At 41.8% G+C, this 23,990-nt stretch overlaps 1 protein-coding gene across 5 annotated transcripts in view; it reads left to right on the top strand.

The window, feature by feature from the left end:
* Window positions 1-23,990, top strand: part of UTRN (utrophin) — an 846,507-nt gene that overhangs the window by 578,240 nt on the left and 244,277 nt on the right. For all 5 annotated transcript variants that reach the window (XM_077283030.1, XM_077283029.1, XM_077283032.1 and 2 more), the window contains one exon: window positions 10,210-10,339. In XM_077283030.1, coding sequence (XP_077139145.1) covers window positions 10,210-10,339 — 130 coding nt within the window. The remainder of the gene's footprint in view (window positions 1-10,209; window positions 10,340-23,990) is intronic.

Genomic DNA, 23,990 nt, shown 5'->3' with positions numbered 1-23,990 from the left:
GCTCTATGTAGAAACAGGAAGTCTCTTGTCCCTGCATTTATCATTCCCCTCTTCAACTCCTGACCCAGCTGCTCCCTACTCCCCCTGCCAGGTACTTTTGCAATGACTCATGGCTCATACAGGGAAAATTGACTGACTGGATTCAGTTAGTCAGTTTTTAATTGTTATGTCATAGACCTAATGAAAAAAAGAATTAGCTTGGTAGAAAGGCAAAATGAGTAATTCTAAGTACACAGTGCAATATCATAAAATGATTGAAATATATTAAGAGGATAAAAATGTTAATGGTAGTGCTTCTTTTTTTGGCATAGTAATGTATTAAATGGTGTAATGGTGTAAAAAAAAACAATTTGTATATATATTTCTTTCGCATAAGTAAAGGGTGCAGGTTACTGTACAATGTCGGTAGGGCTCAGTTAAGCATGCCGCCTGCATCCTTACCTTTCCAACATATAATTTACTCCTTGGGATATTTGGAAAAAGAAATGACATACTGTCACATTATTATAAGGTGTGCCAATAGGGAATTTGCATAATGTGAATATTATGCAGTAGATCACATTCTGTGTCACTGTCTCTCCGTCTGCGACTCCACTTTCTGACTGATTTTCCCTTCCAATTTCTTTTGCAAGAAACATGTGGGAATTTGGAAAAATCAAAAGCAGTATATAGTTATTTCAATTGTGTTTCTTAGAATATGTGAGTCATTCAGTATTTTTTTTTATCAACTTTTCATTTTTTTAAAGATTCACACTTTTTAGAAATCGTTTGTTTTGTTAACCCAAAAATGTTAGTTTTCTTTATTTTAAAATGAGAATTATGGAATAGATGGATTTTTCCCAGGCCAGATGATTTTTAGAATACTGTAGGTCATCAACTTCAGATCAGCAAAAGGCCCTGACATTTGGCTTTCCTACTGATCAACTAAAAACAATGATTGTTGAGGGTGTCAGTCACCAAGTGATCTGAAAGTGATGACCTGTCTGAAGAATAGATAATCAATTTTCCAAGCCCAGACAACCCCTTTAATTTTGATGATTGGGCTGCCTGATCATAGACAGAGTTTTTAACCATTCACTAACAAAGTTTGACCTCCCATCAGCAGTGCCGTATTTAGAGTTTCTGCTGCCCTAGGCACTTTTAGTGCTGCCTCCCCCTTTGGTGAGTATGACACTATCGGCAGTGACTTTGGCTAGAATCGCTGATGTGAAAGTAGCCTTTTGCAGCAGATCCGGCAATATTTCTGCATGTGCCGCTTAATGGATCTCTTACGGCAACACTGCGTTCGGCCTCAATAATTCCCTATGGGATTTGCGGCACTTGCCGCGATCTGGCAAATGCGGTACCATACCTCCCAACTTTTGAAGAAGGAAAGGAGGCATAAAGTTTGCGGCGCGCGTAGTGTGACCACACCCATTTCACAACTAGTCACACCCATATCCACGTCCCAACCACAGCCATTTAGCACTGCTGATCACACTGTTTTATATACAATAATTATAAACAAAAAAATATGGCCACACAGTGCTCCATACTGTATAATGGCCACACATGATGCTCCATACTGTATAATGGCCATACATGATGCTCAATACGGTATAACGGCCACCACACATGATGCTCCATACTGTATAATGGCTACACACAGTTCTCCATACTGTATAATGGCCACACATGTTGCCCCATACTGTATAATGGCCACACATGATGCTCCATAATGTATAATGGCCACACAGTGCTCCATACTGTATAATGGCCACACAGTGCTCCATACTGTATAATGGCCACACATAGTGCTCCATACTGTATAACGGCCACACACAGTTCTCCATACTGTATAATGATCCCACATGATGCTCAATACTGTATAATGGCCACACATGATGCTCCATACTGTATAACGGCCACACATGATGCTCCATACTGTATAATGGCCACACATGATGCTCCATACTGTATAACGGCCACACATGCTGCTCAATACTGCATAATGGCCACACACAGTTCTCCATACTGTATAATGATCCCACATGATGCTCAATACTGTATAATGGCCACACAAGATGCTCCATACTGTATAATGACCCCCCTCCTGTATGCATGGCTCATCTCCCTCCCATCCCATATGCATGGCTCATATCCCCCTCCTCCTGTATGCATGGCTCATATTCCCCCTCCTGTATGCATGGCTCATATTCCCCCTCCTGTATGCATGGCTCATATTCCCCCCCTGTGTGCATGGCTCATATTCCCCCCCTGTATGCATGGCTCATATTCCCCCCTGTATGCATGGCTCATATCCCCCCTGTATGCATGGCTCATATTCCACCCCGCCTCCTGTATACATGGCTCATATTCCCCCCCTTATGCATGGCTCATATTCCCCCCTGTATGCATGGCCCATATTCCCCCTCCTGTATGCATGGCTCATATTCCCCCTCCTGTATGCATGGCTCATATTCCCCCCCCGTATGCATGGCTCATATTCCCCCCGTATGCTTGGCTCATATTTCCCCCACTGTATGCATGGCTCATCTCTCCACCCCCACCCCCGCTCCCATGTTGCATGGCGCGGTTTATCGTCCTCCTTCATCCCCCCGTCCCCTGTCCCCCCGTCCCTCATACTCACCTTTCTTTCCCACACCACCCGGCCTCGCTGACATCCCTCTCGCTCTGTCCCGTCTCCCGGCACAGCACCTTCTTCCTGCGTAAGCGGTCATGTGATACCGCTCATTAAGGTCATGAATATGTGCATATTCATGACCTTAATGAGCGGTGCTACGTGACCGCTCATTCAGGACGAGCTGCAGACGCCGAGACCAGGCATCGCTGGAGCAGGGTGAGTATCGTCTTCAAGGAGGGTGGATGGGAGGCCGGCGGCCAGGGGAGGGGCGTGGGGGGCGGTCGGTCGGGAGGTGACCCAGGACTTATAAAAAAAAACAAAAAACCTTGCTCCGGTGCCGCCCCCTGCATTGTCCCGCCCTAGGCACGTGCCCTCAGGTGCCTAGTGGCAAATACGGCCCTGCCCATCAGTAATTTTTATGATCAATGCAGCGAGGAAACAGGACACTAGTCATTCAGTTCAGCTTTGTGTTATGGACTATGGATTGATTACAGTGAGCGAGAGAAAAGACATGTGAAGGAATCCATGAGATTGAGGCAAGAAAGCAGTCAGCATGACTATGAAACAGTCTACATTAAAGGGAGTCTAAATAGCTGCAGGTAGGGGAAAGAGAATGTTCTTGGTAGATCACATTGTGCAGAGAAAGCATCCAAAGAGCTGATAACACAAATGTATTATCCAGATCAGTGCTTGTCCCTTCTGTTTCCACTTCAGTCGCCGGGATGAAGTCCTGTTTATTTCATGGGTTTATTGGTGTTGATCAATCACGGAGTTATGGAGTTAATTCCTGGCTCCTTTTTGTGAGCCTTGGGTGGGACTGTCATCTACTTAAACTCCTGAACCTCTGCCAGTTAGGGTATGTTCCCACGGTCAGTAAACACTGCGGGTTGGGCGCTGCGTACATCTACAGCGTCCAACCTGCAGCAGCCAGATGTTACAGCATAGTGGATGGGATTTGAAAAAAACACATCTCCACTATGAGTGCACTGCATCCCCGGCTTCTCTGCGGAGACTGACACGCAGCGTGTCTTTCCAGACCGCAGCATGTCAATTTATGTTGCAGAGACGCTCAGTGTATTGGACGCGTTGATTACACGGTTCAGTGAACACATGCGGAATCACCTGCATTCAAAAGCCGGCAGCGCTTTGGGCGGAGCGGACATGTGCTGCGTCCAAAGCACTGCCGGTTCCTGATCGTGGGAACATACCCTTAAAGTTTCTCCTCTCTATTATATCCCTGTGCTATCTGCTATCTGCTCCTGCTTTGCTTGTTGAATTTCTGCTGTCTGACTGTGTCCTGTTTCCTGACCATTTGTTGTTTTCCGATTTTGTGACTAAACTGGTCTACTCGCTCTCCCTTGGCTATCTTGACTTGTACAAGGATTTTATTGGAGAGGACTGGAGTAAAGTTATTTTGTCTGATGCCCCATTTCAACTATTTCAGATATCTGGAAGAATTATTGTCCAGAGAACAAAATTTGAGCGCTTTCATGAGTCCTGTTCCTGCCAACAGTAAAGCATTTTGAGACAATTCATGTGTGGGGTTGATTTCCATACAAGGGAGTGGGCTTACTCACAATTTTGCCTAATAATAATAATCTTTATTTCTATGGCGGCAAAATATTCCACAGCACTTTACATTACAGAGTGGATTTGTAAAAACAATAAAGACATTGCACATAATTCAACAATTACCTAGAAAAGTGAGGGCCCTGCTCACAAGCTTACAATCTATGAGAAAATCGAGGAGACAAGAAAGGTAAATGGTTAAATGTGCTTGTATTGTATGGTCCAGCCATCAATATAATAAATAAGGATTTTGCATAACACTGCTTGAATCGGGCATCAGCCAGTATCTCTATATGTTCAGATACAGACTGTTAAGTGCATATAGGGTTTGGGAACAGATCCTATGAGGACCCTGAGTTGGAAGAAAACTTTGGAAGGGCAAAACGGGAATAGTTACATAAGTGAGGTGATGGGCTAGATTCCAAGCCCCAGTTAGATTATTTACACGTGGAGGAATTTCAAAAGCATTATTATCCTCCACAGGGATGGTTAATCAACAAAAATCACTCCTAGAGCAACGAAAGCAGTAACCCAAGGTAACCTCTAAACAACTAAAGGCCACTCTCACAATAACTAATTTTAACATTCATGAGAATGCTAAACCGCAACGGTGTGCATGGCAGGATTTCAAGGAGAGAGCCACTGCTTTCCAAAAAGAAGATTGCTGCGTATCTGTAGTTTGCTAAAGATCCCATGAATAAGCCAGAAGGCTATTGGAACAATTTTCTGTAGATGAATGAGACCAAAAGAGAGCTTTTTAGTTTAATTGAAAATCGTTATGCTTGATGAAAGAAAAACTTTATTACAGCATAAAAATATGCCATCTGTGAAACATGGTGGTGGTTCGGATCATGGTGTGGGCCGGTTTTGCTGCATCTTGGCCAAGACAGCTTGCCATTATTCATGAAACAATTAATTCTGAATTTTACCAACAAATTGTAAAGGGAGATATCAGGACATTTATCCATGAGCTGAATATCAAAATAACTTGTGCCATGCAGCAAGACCAAAAGTATACAAGTCGCTCTAGAAAAGAATGGTTAAAAGAGAATGAAGTTTTAGAATGGTCAAATCAAAGTTCTTACCTTAAAGGGAATCTGTCAGCAGATTTTTTTAATATTAATTCTGTGAGCAGCATAATGGTAGCCCCCCCGTACATAACAAAATAATAAAGGGGGGTCTCATGGCAACACAGACCCTTAATGAAACCCCATTTTCCATTTTGGTCACTCATTCATATGGTCTGTCACAACGGTGTCATATAAAGGTCAACAAGTTAACTGGTGATCCACGAGTGGTTCAAACCGGTTGTTACCAGTTTTATTGGCGCCTTTTTAATGGTCTCCTATTGGTGGTTTTTGTATTTTGGCCGGCTGATTTACTGTATATAAACCCCTGTTCGTTCCCTTTTTCCCCATTCCATGGTTTTATGAAGTGAAAAAGATCCCTCCCACTCGCACCATTTTTGTTTAATTATATTCTGTCGTGATGTTTTATTTGTGGGAAAATCGACCAGTCTGTGGGCGGATTAGTTCTTGATGGTTCAGTTTGCATATTATGGAGAGCTGATTTATTGAAGAATGATTTTATTTAATTGAAGTAACTGAAATAGACATCACGGCCATTTCTTCCAAAGACTGTGTTCTGTTTTTTATTGAATGCATGAATGGGTTTTGTGTGGCCATGTAGCCTGATTACATGGATGTGTCACTTACTAGGCTGTGTGTCATAGATTCAATACAATTTATTTTATCATAAGAAAATGAACAGTACAGGACAACATCTCAGGTACCAGGCAGTCAGACTACTCTGTGTAAGCCCACCCCCACCTCCGAGTAGCAGCTTTGTGACAATGCACAGTGTATACAGGAAGCTGACCGTCACTGGTGTGGGTGGGGTTATACACAGCTCAGTATTCTAACCACTGCAACATCTACAACAGATAAATCAAGGATTCTGATAAAACTGCACCAAGCAGACCAGAAAGTAATGCATCCCTGGAATCAGGATTTCTTGCCCTAAATCTTGCTGCTCTCAGATTATATAACAGATCTGCTGACAGATTCCTTTAAATACTATATAAATGCTGTGGAAGGACCTGAAACAAGCAGTTCATGGGAGAAAACTCACCAACATAACAGAGTTGAAGCTGTTTTGTAGGGAGGAATAGGATAAAATTCCTCCAGGTCGGTGTGTAGGAATAATCGACCATTACTGGAAACGTTTAGATTCAAATATTGCTGCACACGGAGTTCAAACCAGATGCTGAAAGCAGAGGTTCATAATGTTTCCACTTCCAGACATCTGATTTCAGAAGATTTTCCTCAATGAAAAGATAACAAAGTCTAATATTTTTTACTCCTTTGCTTGGTTTGGATCTCTTTATCTACTTTTAAGACTTGTGTAAGAATTGAATGTACTGTAGTTTTAGTTCAAATTTATGCAGAAATCGGAAAACTTCTGAAGGGTTCACAAACTTTCAAGTACCACTGTGAATTCATTTTTTGTCTCTGGATTTAAAAGAACCTTCTCATTGAATGACGTATGGCATTGAATGCAGAAGGGAAAATTTATGTCTGCACTGTTAGGCCACGTTCACTCGTTCAGTATTTGGTCAGTATCTTTCATCAGTATTAGTAAGCCAAAACCAGAGGAAAATTATAATAGAAACACGTCACCACTTCTGTATTTATCACCCACTCCTGGTTTTGGCTTACAAATACTGATGTAAAATACTGACCAAATACTGAACGTGTGACCGTGGCCTTGGGCTCATTCCCTGACATGCTTTACAAACCACTATGGCTTTTTTTCTATATACTTTTGTAGGTCTCTCTTTAAATTCAGATGTGCGCATTCTTTGCATAAATTAATTGTTAGATTTCTCTACCTTTAAATGTAATTTGCTAATGGCTTGTTCATTGGATTTTCTAGACTTATCATGAATGAAGTGTTTTACACTTTAGGAATAACTAGTGCCTATAGAACTCCCACAAATCAGTTATATTTGGATAGGTGTTGTAAAATGTAAACTAGCTGCTAGGAAAATTTGTGTGTAACCAAATTCGTGTTATTGTGCTCTGTGCATTTCTAATGGTAAAATAACATTTCATTATTATTCTGATTAACATCATTCCGTGAGGAAATGAAATGTAAAACGATAACAATATGAATGCCTGTTAAATATTCAGCTTTCTCGTTGCTATTTTAGTTATCTATTGTGTCTATTTGACTTGGGTCCCAATGCAGATCTGTAATGGGTCTGTCATCGCAGGCTATGTGGCGTGGTATGAGCACCACACAGCCTGCGTTGACGGTCGCAATCCCTATAGCGCTTTCACATGGCTCACTCACTGCAGCCTCGGCAATCCACATCTTTCTGATAAAGGTCCTGATACTGGACCGAAAGCTTATAATTTTCTGGAATCTCATTCTGGATTTATTGGATTGAATGAATAAATAAATGTTTACTCTTTTACTTCATCCTTTTGAGTGCCTAGTCTTCATCTATCTATTATTACGGATTGTAACCCTACTTGAGCACCAACTCGTTCATACCAGATTGCCATATATCAGTATCAACTTCCAGGTAACAGTTAGGCCCCAAAAGAACCATGACCTTGGTGAAGCTGGAAATCTTTGCAACCCCATTGTGTGAAGTCCCCAATACACATTAGATGCTTCGGCCAAACGTTTGGCTGACACACAGGAATGCTCACTCTGCCGAACTCCAGGAGAACAATACGCTCAGCAGTCCTTAATGGGAAATGGCCGATCGATATATTTGCTTCTCTTGGTTTTGGTGCCAACGATGTTTGGATGGTTTTATATTAAGTTTTTGGTGCTGATAAAGAATATGACTTCGGTTTTATCAGATTGGCTCTAGTGTCTGAGATATTTAATAGTTAAATAATTACAGTAGTATTTTGGCTTCAAAAAGGTCGATTTTATAGCATTGTAAACCTACAAATTGAAATACAAAATAACTACGGTATATGGGATATTTCATAACATAAAACACTGCTAAATAGTCAATAGACAGACTAAATCACACACAAGTTGCATTGGGAGAATGCATTATTTTCATGGATGAGTCTCAAAAACTAGAACCAATTCAGCAAAAGTAATGGGCTTTTTTAATTCAGCACCCCCAAAATACCCAAAGCCATTCAAAAAACCTTGGCTGGCACCTGAACTTTCTTTTTTTCTTAGACCTGTGTAGTCAGTCGGTCAGCCGAACCTGTTAATATCATTGGGTTTGGCCAGTATTAGTTTAGTGTATGAGGGTCTTTAGGCAGAGCTAAAAGATACAGAACAGAGCAGGTCCTGCTTAGATGGACTTGGCACAATGATGTATTATATGGTTGCTTGTTTATTCGACAATACATTTAGTCCTTCAAGAAATATGTGTCTGATTGTGGCTTCTGGCAATATCATTTGATTTGTGGTTATTTTATGTAGTACTTATAGGTCTAAGTAATGAAAAATAAAATATTTTTATGATTTCCTTTTTTGTTCATCACCTAAAGAAAGGTTAGATCTAAAGACACTAGGACCTTAATGCAGGTCCATAGTTTGTGAAGATCTGTCACTTGATCTGTGGCCAGTTTTTGCCTTCAATTTATTCACGTTTCTCCTCTCTGTATTCTGTTTTGTTTTGTTTTTTAAATCTGCCATATGGTTCCAGATATAGAGGCCTGCTTATTTAGTGCAAATTTGTATGGCCATTACAAGGGGGAATTTCTCATGGTGTAATAATGCAGGGCAGCCTAAAGACACGTTCTCAGGGAATTCTAAAAGCAACAACCACTCGGTAAATACAATAAAAATTACCACTAAACAAAGGGGTCCATATCTCTGTATCTGTTTGACAGGTTAAAAAATGTATAAATAAAAAAAACCTGAATCTCCAGGGTAGGAGCAGCAAACATCTCTATCTCCCTAGTATATTTAACTGTTTCATTCTGAAGAAACCTCAATTTTCCTTGTTGACAAGAGGTATGATTTAAATTTTATTTTTCTAAAACACCTAAAAATGGAAGAAAATTTGACACCTGATTCATAAGTTGAAATTTTCTTTTTCAATTCACTTTTCGTTTTTTGTTTTGTGGTATTCGTTGACTTTTTGCCCCAAATTCATCAAAATAGATCATGTGTTTCATTTTGCATGTTCCGTTAAAATGTCGCAAAACTTGCACCAAAGTTTCAGGCCTACATATGATTATTTTGTGAGTGCCTGGAGTACAAATGTGTTAAATTTTGCAGCTTTTCAAAAAGTCGGAAGTGATAAATCAGGGAAAAATATTTGCAAACCCTAAATGCCACTCTCTAACAAGCACCCAAAGAAGTGACTTTAACTAAGTCACAAATAGAAAGATAAATATAGTGCAAGCAAATAAAAAGGAGCAAAATACAAAAACTTGACAAAAACTAAGCACAAATGCAAACAAATTGGTTCCTTAAGGTACCGTCACACTCAGCGACGCTGCAGCGATATAGACAACGATCCGATCGCTGCAGCGTCGCTGTTTAGGTCGCTGTAGAGATGTGTCAAACACAGCAGCTCCACAACGATGCAGGAGCGATCCTGTGACGTAGCGGTGACTCGCTTATCGTTCTCACAGGTCGTTAGCTCCATGTTTAACATTGCTGACATCGTTGCTTTTGCTGTCAAACACGACGATAAACGCCGATCTGACGACCAAATAAAGTTCTGGACTTCTAGCTCCGACCAGCGATATCACAGCGGGATCCAGATCGCTGCTGTGTGTCAAACACAACGAGATCGCTATCCAGGACCCTGCAACGTCACGGATCGTTGTCGTTCTCGTTGTAAAGTTGTTTAGTGTGAAGGTACCTTATGTCCCTGAATATGCCATACATGTCTGATGTTCTGCAGATATTAGTTTTCAGATTGTGTTATTTCATCTTGTAAAGGAAATTACTTGCATTTCCTTAGAATTGTTTTTCTTAAAACCCATTGACTCTTTGGTTGATCGTGATTGCTTTCATTCTAGGTTTTGAAACGTGAATTGATGGATAAAGAACCGACTGTATTGAATACCATAGAGCAAGCGCGAGTTTTCATTTCTGAGCAACCTATTGAGGGCCCTGAAGAACCTAGAAGGAACTTACTTCCTAAAACCGGTTAGTGTCTTTTTTTTCCTATTCCTATCCGGAGACTAAATATTATGATGAAGGGAAATCTTGCTGTAGCTTTATGATTTCAATTTTGGCTTGTTTAAAAGCTGAAACTTTAAAAAATATCAAAAATAGCTAAGGTATCTAAAAAAATGATTTATGATCTTTATTGGTATCTAAAAAAATGATTTATGATCTTTATTGACGTCTAATTTACCAGAAACATTAATGATTTAGAGGAGTGGTCTGATACCTAAAATCTTTTATAAATACGGTATCTATTTCTGCACCCTAAGCACATTTGTATTTATCTTTATTTTAGAATACATTGCACTTCTTCCTATCCTTTTTTTATTCCCTTCCTGTGACATTTCGTTTGAGAGGATTTTCAAACAAATCGTCATCAGGAGCTTGGGGCTACAATCACTCCGCAGCATCCATCACCCCACCTACAGCAGGACATCATCAGGAGATGGCGATGCAGTCACTTACCACTGTTCCTTTCATCGCCGTCCTCTGAAGATGTTCTGAATCTATGGTGCTAATAGAAACTGTGGGAGAAGTGACCAAGACTCCGGCACTATGCTTTTGTCGCCACCCCAACTTCTTACTGTGAAAAGAAATGTCATCAAGGGGCGGTGATAGAAGCAGGGTAAGAGATACCAGTGCCGCTCCACAGCTTCTGTCACCGCCCTCAAATGAATCATAATCAGGGGGCAGCGGTACTGTTACCGACCTTGCTTCTATCACCACCCCCTGATGATATCTCCTTTTACACTAAGAAGTTGAGGCCGAAACAGAAGCAGAGTGCAGCAGCACCTCAGTTACATCTCCCACAACGTCTATCAGCACCATGGATTCAGGACATCTTAAGAGGGTGGCGATGAAAGTAACTGTGGTAAGTGACTGTAGTGCGCCTCCTGATGATGTCCTGTTCCAGGCTGGGTGATAGACATTGCAGGGAGTATGTGCAGCCCCAGCCTCCTGATGACACTTCGATTGAGAATCCTCTAAAGCGAAACATCACAGGAAGTGAAGAAAAAAACACAATTATGAATTACCTGCATAGAGAGAAGGGAAAAGTAATTTATAATAAAGCAAATTACAAATTTGCTTAAAGGCAATCTGTCTGCAGGTTTTTGCTGTGTAATCTGAGAGCTGCATGATGTAGAAGTAGAGAACCTGATCCTAACTGTGTCAATTACTGGACTGCTTTGTTCAGTTTTGTTAGAACTCCATGTAGTTGTAGACGTAACAGTGGTCAGAATGCTTAGTTTTGTATAACTCCACCCACACTTCTGATTAGCAGCTTCCTGTGTATACTGTACACTGTCATCAAAGCAAGCTCCAATCATTGGTGGGGTAGGGGCTACACAGATTAGCATGACTGGCCTGCTCATGAAACCTAGTCCTCATGTGGTAATCTCCTGGTGATAAGACACTGATTATATTGAAATTACAGCACACAGTCTAACAGGTGACACATCCTTGGAATCAGGGTTTCCGCCCCTACATTATGCTGCTCTCAGATTACGTAGCAAAACCTGCTCACAGATTCACTTTTAGATGGAAAAATAGATCATTATAAATTACATTTTAAAGGGAACCTGTCACCCCCAAAATGGAAGATGAGCTAAGTCCACCAGCATCAGGGGCTTATCTACAGCATTCTGGAATGCTGTAGATAAGCCCCCGGTGTAACCTGAAAGATGAGAAAAAGAGGTTAGATTATACTCACCCGGGGCGGTCCCACTGCGGTCCGGGTCCGATGGGCTTCGCTGTCCAGTCCGGGGCCTCCCATCTTCTTACGATGACGTCCTCTTCTTGACTTAACGCTGTGGCTCCGGCGCAGGCGTACTTTGTCTGCCCTGTTGAGGGCAGAGCAAAGTACTGCAGTGCGCAGGCGCCGGCAGACAAAGTACGCCTGCGCCGGAGCCGAGGCAGGAAGACATGAAGAGGATGTCATCGTAAGTAGAAAATGGGAGGCCCCGGACCGGACTGCGACGCCCATCGGACCCAGACCGCAGCGGGACCACCCCTGGATGAGTATAATTTAACCTCTTTTTCTCATCTTTCAGGAAACATCGTGGGCTTATCTACAGCATTACGGAATGCTGTAGATAAGCCCCTGATGCCGGTGGGCTTAGCTCACCTTCCATTTTGGGGGTGACAGGTTCCCTTTAAGTGTCACCTTTTTAACAACAATTTGTCACTCCCATAGAAATGAATGTAGTGGTAGTGCACATGATCAACCACTGCTCCATTCACATACTCCGTTCTCTGGATCGGTAGAGGTCCCGACAGTCGGACCCCCATCAATCGGAAAGTTGTCCCTTATGAATAGAAAATAACTTTCAAACTTCCGAATATACTTTTCAGAAATGGAGAGACAGACATGTCATCATCATCCTATTGAAGGTTTTAATGTGCCTCAAATTACAATGGAAAAACTGAAGGCTGAAAAATGTTCCAATGTAGTTTTATATTCAGGGACTGCTAGTTCACTGTAGGTCCCTTCTCTCCTTCGATCTGACATGGGGCCCAGGGAGGCGCAGGTCGTAAAATAGACCTTAGAAATCTCATGTACTGGTCCTATTAGCTGTAGATTAGCTGTGCACCAAACACTTAAAGTCTTTTTTTGCAATGTGATCTGTACTGTCTGCCATTCTGCCCAGGTCCCTCCGCACCTGATATCAGTGAGGGCAGAAGAATACAATGATAATGACACAGCAGTGGCCTTTAGATGATGGCACAAAGCCAAAAACTTGTACTGTACTGTTGACCGAATGAAACTATAAGGCTGCAGTTACTTTCTGATGGCTATTTCTTGTTACTTCATAGACAATCCCATGATTTATTGCACATTTTCTTACATTATCTTTTCACCTCTGCATTTTGAAGACTCATTATCTAAAGTGATCTATTAGAAATTAAAGTGCTTAAATGTCATTGACATCCATTGCTTGTCATTCTTGGGTATAATGCTTCTCATTTCTGTGCAGTGGGGCTATTCACGCTTCACAAGATTAATATCTATTACTATATCTTTTTGATGGTATAAGTTTATAACTTTATTGTACCTTTCTGTCAGCTACTTTTTTGGGGGTAATCTACGCCAAGCAGAATTTGTTCTTTTTATCTTTATACCTGCCTCTAGCCCATTCCAATTCTGTTAAAGGATAGCACGCTACGTAGTCCACTCAGTATTCTGCACGTGCCATCTAATCCACTGTATGAAAATTACACCCCTCCAATTGTCACTCGCTCATACTCGCCTTCCTGTCCATGTCACTACCCCGCCTACTTGAAATCCTGAGCATGTGCGGATAGACACAGTGGGGAGGGGGAGCTCGCACACTCCTCATTTTACACAGGACTTCCGTCACTTGGCATTGCGCCTGTGCACTCACAATGTCATTAGGCAGGGTAGACAGCGGAGTTGGGTGGGCATTATTTCAGGATAATTGACATTGTGCAGTTCATGCCTTTGCAGGCCAATTACAGGGACATGTGGGTGAGTATATACAAACTATATCACGGTACTCCTTAAATCGGGAATGAGGGGCTCTTGGTGTCACTATGACGTAAGCAGGAAGGTTCCCGCTAAATGTGGCTCGCAACCATCTATCAGCGCTAAACATGGCTCTCAAGGTAAGAAAGCTGTGGGATCAATGGAGTAAAGGATATAGTATAGATAAGCGATATCATTCAATTCAAATTTTATTCCTGTCTAAATTTTCGTAAATTTGCTGGACCAGCAAATTCATGTGAAGGCCTATATGAGATTAGCATAGCCATTATATAGCAGATCACATAACATCAAATCTGCACTTGATGCAAAGCTAGGAGAGATACCTAAAGGTACCTTCACACTCAGCAACTTTACAACGAGAACGACAACGATCCGTGACGTTGCAGCGTCCTGGATAGCGATCTCGTTGTGTTTGACACGCAGCAGCGATCTGGATCCCGCTGTGATATCGCTGGTCGGAGCTAGAAGTCCAGAACTTTATTTGGTCGTCAGATCGGCGTGTATCGTCGTGTTTGACAGCAAAAGCAACGATGCCAGCAATGTTTTACATGGAGCTAACGACCTGTGAGAACGATAAGTGAGTCGCCATTACGTCACTGGATCGCTCCTGCATCGTTCTGGAGCTGCTGTGTTTGACGTCTCTACAGCGACCTAAACAGCGACGCTGCAGCGATCGGCTCGTTGTCTATATCGCTGCAGCGTCGCTAAGTGTGACGGTACCTTAACACTAGAGCAGACAGAGAAAAATCTAGATAAGCTTGAACAATGGGCAGCGACTAATAGAATGGCATTTAACAGGGAGAAATGCAAGATTCTGCATCTGAGCACGAAAACAAGAAAAACAAAAATTTCTGGAATTTCAATACTTTTTCTGGTACTATAAAAGGCTGCTTAAAATTTGCGGGAAAAAAGCAGCAAAAATGCAAGGTGTGATCACAGCCTTAAGCTGTATTCTGATGCAGTATTTTTGCTGCATTTTTTTTTACAACAAAAACCTGCTCCCTTGGTCGTAAAAATGCAAAACACTCTTTTTGCAGCATTTTCTCAACATTATTCACAGAGCTTTTGGAATGTAATGGAGACATTTTCTTCTCTGACACACGCCGGAGATGAGTGCTGGAATTGATGCACCTGGAACATGGGGGCGGTCTCGCATGCGCTGTGTTTACTGGCCCTTATGTGAGTAATTATATGTATATAAGGATGGCAGTAGGGGATAGTCGGCACACTCCCCTTGAGAAAGCACGTGGGCGAAACGTGCGTCGGGGTGTTTGCGGAGGTATTAGTGACTTGACAGTCCATACTATCGGTAAGCACTGAACTTATATTGTCACCTGTATGACCCAATTGGTCTCTCCTTGCAGTACACTAGAGACACATTCTTGAAATGTTTTCTGGCAACTATATTGTTTTTGGATGATGTGCATTTTGGTCTGATATGGCACCATTACCTTATATTACATTTCCAACTCACCACCACCGCATTTTTCTATACTTGGCATATCCTCTTTATTCTAAAACTCATGCATATGTCCTGTATTTTTTTGTGATATGTGGTTTTAAATTTATGTTCAGTAAACCTTATTGATTTTATTTTCTTGTGTGAGTGATTTATGGATACTTTGTATCCATATTTAGGTTATATAGCTAAAACCTGCTTGCTTGGCCGTAAAAAGGCAAAACACTTTTTTTGCTGCATTTTCGCAACATTTTTCACAAAGCTTTTGGAGTTTTTTGTTGCAGTGTTTTTTGGGAGCGGATTGCATGTGTTCTTTGTATACATTTAATAAAGTTAGCATTCTTCACTAAAAAACTCTGCAAAAATGCAGAAAAAAATGGCACGCTGCAGATTTAAGCGCTGCAGTTCTCAAATTCAGCCAGGAAAAAACAAGTGTGTGCAGGAGATTTCTGACATCGCTTTTGATGGTTCTGTAAAAAGCAGCTTTTAGTTTGTCTAAAAAAAACTCTGCAACAGGATTTATCTGATGTTTTTTATTTATTAAATATGTTTCATTGGTGCGTATTGAAGTGTAAAAATGATTGAAGTCTCGGAGCAGCTGAAATGTTATTTTCTGAGCTATCACAGTCACTTCTGGGGACGTAATGATCTCAGACCTCATTGCTCGCATTTCCTAACTATTTGGCTTCACAAGTTTTGATCTTTCAGGATAACACTATTAACATCATATATCAAAAAACATGTTACTGTCAACTGTAAGAACTATGTAGCTTCTATATGTCAATTTCCCAGAGTTGGAATATAAAAGCTGAAGTGTTACTGGTGCCCGGTGGTTATGGTCATTTTTCTATCAAACCATTTTTCTGTTCTGTGTTTCTTCAGCGGTTGGGGTTCGCCCTGTGCGATACTTCAGTCCCAAATCTGAGGCTCACATTATAAGGTTCTGTTGCCAGTATCACACATATCATATGATAGCACGTTAGATCCTGGATACCACATTCTATAGCTTTCATGGACGGCCTCATTGATGTATTGTATTTTTCTATTTCAAGTGTTATATAACTATTTTGCAATTGTCCTAATACAATACATACATTTGATGTATTCAGCAATAGTATGTAGGTGCACAGCTTTGTAAAGGTAAAAAAAAAAATCTCCATTAGTTCCTGACCCGGCCGATGTGCCAAGGTATTGTCGGAGGAGGAAAAAAGTAATTTTCTGAAAATGGCAATTCTCTTAACATTTTTCTCTAATACCCCTGTGGTTTTGGTGTTTGCTGGGAATCATTTATTTTTAGCTCAAGGAGAAGGAGACATTTTTTTCATTCCTTGATTTCTGCTTCATTGGGTATAATGCACTGGGGAAATCTTGCATTGTATGTGTGCGGATCTATACAGGGCTCGCCGTGCACTTGCTGATACAGTATACTACAGCTTTATCTATAGCCTTACATGTAAGCAGCCTCTAAACAAGGCGCTATCAGTGCCAGATATAGAGGTCGGCCATTGTGACCTCTGGGTCCGAGTCTCCCAGCTGGTATTGCTTTTCAGAGTGCGGTTACTTGAGATTGGCGATCACATCATGTCCAGCCTGTAGTGGCTCCATTTACACTTTAATGTCCATCAATGTTTGACGCTGGAGCTCAGCTAATGCAAGGTGACTTTTTAGGATTTGCAATTGGAGATGCTTGTGATTTTTCGCAAGTCTGTAAGTCTTGATAATAAGAAATCGGATTATTTAGTTCAACTGTTCTCCTGGCAATATGTCATTCAGTATTACTCATTGCATTAGTGCAGCGGTGGTACCTTGGTTTTTACATCGTAAAATTACATCTCCCATCATGTATTCCTATATAGAAGATGATCTGCAAACTGAACCACAAAAGTGGAAAGAATCCCAATATTTTGGCCATCAAAGTATAGTAGCATGCTTACTTAAAGGAGAATTCTCATCACATAAATTGATGGAATATTACTAGGATATGCCACTAGGCATCAGACCTCTGAGAACCCCCCTGATACTGAGATTGAATGGTCTTTATTGTTTTCCCTGTACAGCAGGGAACCTGACCAACCAGTTGTGCAAGGAACTGCTGACAGCCTCATTTAATTAAATGGAGGTGGCTATGGTAATGCTGTGCAGGCAGTGACCACAGGGCCACGTCACCGAATCAGTACTGCCTCCACTTTGATCACAGAATTTGTGGGGTCACCATCTATCATAAAGTGATAACGCTTCAGCCCCAATGCAAAATCGGTAACAGTGTGCCAACGACATTTATAATACCGGTGTTCTCCTATGTGGGGAGGCATCAGGTCCTGTATGAGATTACAACCCCCAAAACTAAAGGTACTCAAATAGATTCAGGAAAGACCGGTTTACCTGGATCAGTGGATCAGCGGTCAGGTGAATGTCCGAAACTGAACCCTAAAAGTATAGATGTTGTCTAGATGATATACTGCAACATCGGTAGATAGAGATATATATATATATATATATATATTTATGTTTATCACTGTTTATTAGAGGGGACACCAGACCCGACACTCTACAGGGAATCTGTCAGCAGGTTCCGCTATGTAATCTGACAGCAACATAATGTAAGGGCAGAGAGCCTGATTTCAGTGATGAAGTCACTTGATCAGCAACTTGCTGTATTTTCACTACAGTCAGTGTTTTATCAGCAGGACATTATCTCTGCAGAGCTAGGTTTTGTGTGCCATGCGTCCAGCTAATCTGTGTAACCCCGCCCCATCACTGATTGACAGCTTGCTGATGATGTACAGTGTAGACATGAAGCTGCCGTTCAGCGTTGAGTGTGGTTATGCACAGCCGCACATTCGGACACCTTCTAGAGCTGCAGGAAAGAAAGCAGGGATTTTATCAAAACTGCAGCAAGCAGCCCAATAAGTGATACATCACTGGAATCAGGGTCTCTGTCTCTACATCACGCTGTTCTCAAATTCCATATCTAAAACCTGCTGACAGATTTCCTTTAATGGGAATCTGTCACCCCTAAAAACCGTATATGAGCTGTGGCCACCGGCATCAGGGGCTTATCTACAGCATTCTGTAATGCCCCCGATGTAACCTGAAGGATGAGAAATAAAGGTTATATTATACTCTCCCAGGGGCGGTCCCACTGCGGTCCGGTTAGATGGGCGTCGCGGTCCGAGTCCGGCGCCTCCTATCTTCATATGATCACGTCCTCTTCTTGTCTTCCTGTCGCGGCTCCTGCGCAGGCGTACTTTGTCTGCCCTGTTGAGGGCAGAGCAAAGTACTGCAGTGCGCAGGCGCCGGGCCTCTCTGACCTTTCCCAGGGCAGACAATGTACGCCAACACCGGAGCCGCGGCAAGAAGACAAGAAGAGGACTTCATCGTATGAAGATGGGAGGCACCGGACCCTTACCGCGACGCCCATTGGACGGGACCGCCCCTGGGTGAGTATAAAATAATCTGTTTTTCTTATCTTTCAGGATACATCGGGGGCTTATCTACAGAAATACAGAATACTGGAGATAAGCCCCTGATGCCGGTGGCCACAGCTCATATACGATTTTGGGGGTGACAGATTCCCTTTAATTACTGTAAAATTAATGAAGACTCAATTTAGCCCACCAAACTCCACAACAGACCTCTAAAAGTATCCAGCCACGATTACAAAGAAGTAAATTAAACACCAGAGCAGAAAGCCTTGCATCATAAAGATCTGCCATCATAGATGCATTGCAGGAGACATCTTTGAATGAAGGTAGGTCTATGGGGTCCTTGCACAGCTGGGGTCCACGGTCCAGATTCTGACCACAGTCTACCAGTTGAAGACTGCTGTCCCATAGGTAAGTACATGTTCACCTAACTTTTTATTAGATCTTTGTTTTTATGAGTAATACTTGCTGGGGTAGAAAAGCTTGCCTGAGCTGTGTAATATTCTAGTATAAACCTTTCATTTATATCTAGGATTTCAGTAAAGGCAATCACTATGAAATGTTTTAAACAATTTCATTCCGCTTCAATTTCTGGTAGATTTGAGGCTCGGCTCTCGGCTGTCGCAGGTTGTTGGATGTGAATTGTTCCATGCGTAGTTTAGGACAGAGAGAAATGACTCTCACAGATAATCAATACTGTGGTATAAATAAGCTTCAATAAGTAAAACCTCAGGAAAACAAATCGGCTAGGCGCCGGCAGGTTATGGACAGCAATGCATGGCAGATTTACTTGCACCGTGAATGGGAAAGGTATGGTGGAAGGAAGATTGCTTTTTCTCAAGCAGCATTTCAAGTCTAAACCAAGTGTTAAGTGAGCTGGAAATATCGCTTACAATGGAGCTATTCATTTCTGTAATCTTTTCCAAAGACGCATAAATATAAAACACTGCTGGAATGGAAATTACTTTTACAGGTGTATAACCTTGCCTTACAGGAAAAATAATTATTCCTTTCTCCTGGCACTGTGTACACTGGAAAAATTCATTAGGAGGAGCAGCAAAAATTGCCCCCAAAAATTGTCATTTTCTGTTCTGGACAGTATGGATAGAATGTGATGGAACAAAAGCCAATTCATAAAGGAAACCTGCTTTAGATATAAAGTGATTTCTCTTAGAAGATGTCTTTGGAGAGGTTTTACTGTATCTGTACTATAGCAATTGAGATAGAAGTATAGTCCGTCAATCTAGTGTCTTTTGTCAAGCTGTCCTGTAAATTGTCTAGGTGGCATTGGATGAGATTTCCCAAGACATACAGTACATGCAAGGTACTTTATCACTGGGAAGTTTCTAAATATGAGCCTACAGTTTGTAAGAGTAAATATGTGATCAAGAACTCAGGTTGAGTTTCCTGCTTATTTCAACCATCCAGACCTTTTCAAGGTTCAAAAATTGCAATGTGAGAACATAATTTGGTGAAAAATTAGTAATTGAGCCTAAAGTCGCCAAAGTGTCAAATTCATATGTTAAAATAAATATTGAGGAAGACTAAGCAGATAATTAATAGATGTGATACAAACCCTAAATTATCTGGATGCTCGCCAGCTCATTTTCCTTATTTGTCCCATTTTTAATTTCGTGAAAAATTAGTAATTGAGCCTAAAGCCACCAAAGTGTCAAATCCATATGTTGAAATAAATATTGAGGGAGATTAAGCAGATAATTAATACATGTGATACAAATCCTAAATTATCTGGATGCTCGCCAACCCATTTTCCTTATTTGTCCCATTTTTTCTTTGTAATCACTTTTTGCCCCCTTATCTTGCACTATTTTAATATGTGTTGTAGCTAGCACTTTACCTAGTATTTAAAGGGCTTGTCCACTACTCGGACAACCCCCTTCTCAATCCTTATGTTTTCTCTAGTAAAATAATAAGACTTATTCTCACCTCTGGTGCTGGTGCCGTTCCAGCAATGCCAGCACTGACTCTCGCGGTGATTGCTTGTTATTGGTTTGTCACGCGATCCCTGCGGCCGTTCAGTAACGGCTTCACTCTTTTCTTCTGTGAATGTAATTGACATCTGAAGGAACTGAGAGAGTAGCCACAGCTCTGACATTCTCCGGATGTCTGATTTGTCCGAAGGTAGGGAAAGTGAAGCCGGTGCTGACTGGCAGCAGGGGTCACATAACATAACAATGTCACGCAATCACCGGGAGAGCCAGTGCTGACATCACTGGAACCCCACCAGCACTGGATGGAAGTATAGGTGTTATTATTTTACTGGGGGGAAACACAGGAATTCATAAGGGGTTGTCCGAGTAGTAGAAAAAATAAGGGTATGTGCACACGCTGCGGATCCGCAGCAGTTTTCCTAAAGTTTACAGTACCATGTAAACCTATGGGAAAAAAAAAAACGCTGTGCACATGCTGCGGAAAAATCCGCGCGGAAACGCAGCGGATTATTTTCCGCAGCATGTCAATTCTTTCTGCGGATTCCGCAGCGGTTTTCAACCTGCACCAATAGGAAAGTGCAGTTGAAAACCCGCAGAGGAATCCGCAGAAGAAACCGCAATAAAATCCGCAGTGAAAACCGCAGTGGTTTTGCACTGCGGATTTTCCAAATCCGCTGCGGAAAAATCCGCAGCAGAATCCGCAACGTGTGCACATACCCTAAAGCCTCATTCATTTAAACTTCAAAACGCTCCCTATTAAATATGCAGATTGGAAGAGGACTTGAATGCTACTGCCTCCTATTTGAAGCAGCAATCTTAAAAGTCAAAATCAACCCTTTAATGAACCTTGAAGAAGCATTTAGTTGCAAAATACAACTTGTCCTACAGCTATATTGACAGAACATGTAAAACGCTATGGCTCTTGGATGGCGGTGTAAAAGAAAGAGCAAAATGAATGCTAGCTGCGATGGGAAAGGGTTAAGTATTTGTTTAGGAATAATCGAAATTCATTCACAATTCTTTTCTGCTTAAAGGAGTTGTACAATGTGTGGATTCCCTCATTTAAAATTAAAAGCCCACCTCATACTCATCTCTTTCTGGCACCATTCCAGCGAGGTTTGTGTGGGGTCTGCCGGTGCTCATGGGATATTAAGTCACTTGAATGCTGCAGCCAATTACTGGCTGCTAATGTACTGCAGCGCTCACACTTTCCCCGGATTTTCGTTTGAGGGAAGAATGAGCTGTGCCCCCCAACGATCTGAAGCCTCTTGCTCCAGCTCTATTCCTGCCCGGTGCCACCTCCTTCTTTAGTGACAGCCTCCATGATGAGTCATTTCAGGTAAAAGAGCTGTGGTGGAGCAGGAGGCGGCAGTACTGGATGGGGAATATAGAGCTGGAGTGACAGAGGCTTCAGATCCACAGCCTGATTTCCATATCAATTCAAACACTAATTTCTCAGTAATGGAGGAACAGACAATATAACCGCTTTTAAAAAAGGGCTGGCTGATTTCCTCAGTACAAATAAGGGTATGTGTCCACAGCTGTGGATTGAACGCTGCGTACAGCCGCAGCGTTCAGATGTTACAGCATAGTGGTGGGGATTTTATGAAATCCCGTCTGCGCTATGCGTGCGAACACACATCCGGCGGCCCTGTGTTTACGGACGATCTGTCGCCGCAAGGTAAATCACAGGGCCCTATGTATAGGGTGCGGAGATTCCGGATGTTTGCAATGAACACATCCGGAATCACCGTGCGTACAGAAGGGGCGACGCTTTGGGCAGAGCGGGTTTTCCGCTCCGTTCAAAGCGCCGACAATCCGGACCGTGGACACGCACCCTAAGATTGTGGGTTATACTGTAGATAATTTAGTGACAGAAATGTATAATTGGTGGATTAAAGTTGAACTTAATGGACCTAGGCTTTTTTCAAACTATGTAACCTGTGTAACTATGACTGGCCATGTAAAGGTACTGCTGGACTTGTCTTTGAGAGAGCTACATGCACATATAAATAGGTTGGAGATTGAAATCATGCTGACATATTCTCTTGAAGAGATAACATTGTGCCTGCACCCGCCACTAGAGAGAGATCTTAGAAGCTTACCGAATCATGATTTTCCTACAATAACTTGAGCAAAAATGGGTCAAGAAGCGACAAATTAGCATTTCAGTACAACAGGAGGGAAAATCCAACGGGTTTTCTGAAATAAATAACCTGTATATTGATGGGCTGCTTCACTTTGGAACTTGCTGTCGGCTTTTGTGATTTAAAACTGCAGGTAAATTACCTATTTTACTTAATCTTCATCTGACAACGGACTCCCAGTAGTGATATGGATGGTTGCACTGCAGTCTTTCCTTTCAGAAGATAAAGCTAAGATGTATTGTAACATGAAAAAAATATATTAGATGTGTCACATTTAAGCAATGGCTGGAGATGTAGAAACTAGACCAAAGTGGACGAACCCACCACCAAGTGCACATCTGAAAGTCTGATTCTTTCATTCATTATCGTCTTCTACTATACATAACTGCACCATTACAGCAATGTATTACTGCCAGGTACATTACGGAAAGCTTACTACCGCAATCTGTTATCAGGCGGGACCTCCAATTACTTTACTTGGGGTAAGATGCAGATAACTACGGTGATTTGAAGTTCTAAATTGCAACTATCTTGGTTCTGAATAAATAACGAAGCATATGTCCATTAGTTTCCATTATTGGCTTCCTGGTCTCATCTGAATTAGCTGCTGTTTCCTTAGTTTGTTCACCATCTGTTTGATAATTGGTTATTTAAAGCAGTAGAGATTTAAAGACTGGTCTTAAAGGCTATATGCCTACCTATACTTTATACACTTCCCTAAAATTGTAAAGCAAATTGTGAATAAATGTACAAAAGTATGAATCTTAAAAATCGGATTGTTATAGAAATGGATATGAATTATCTGTTAGTTTTTCTAAATGGGTTAAACATTTTATCCTGTTACATCTATATATATAATTGTCTAAGGGGTACTTCCGTCTTTCTGTCGGCAACTTCCGTCACGGATATTCATTCGCTGATTGGTCTCGCCAGCTGCCTGTCATGGCTGCCGCGACCAATCAGCGACAGGCACAGTCTGATTAGTCCCTCCCTACTCCCCTGCAGTCAGTGCCTGGCGCCCGCTCCATACTCCCCGCAGTCACGGCTCACACAGGGTTAATGCCAGCGATAACGGACCGCGTTATGCCGCGGGTAACACACTCCGTTACCGCCGCTATTAACCCTGTGTGACCAAGTTTTTA

The sequence above is a fragment of the Ranitomeya variabilis genome, chromosome 2 (genome assembly GCF_051348905.1).
Source record: "Ranitomeya variabilis isolate aRanVar5 chromosome 2, aRanVar5.hap1, whole genome shotgun sequence".
Classification (NCBI taxonomy): Eukaryota; Metazoa; Chordata; class Amphibia; order Anura; family Dendrobatidae; genus Ranitomeya; species Ranitomeya variabilis.
This window is presented reverse-complemented; position numbering and strand designations above follow the sequence as displayed.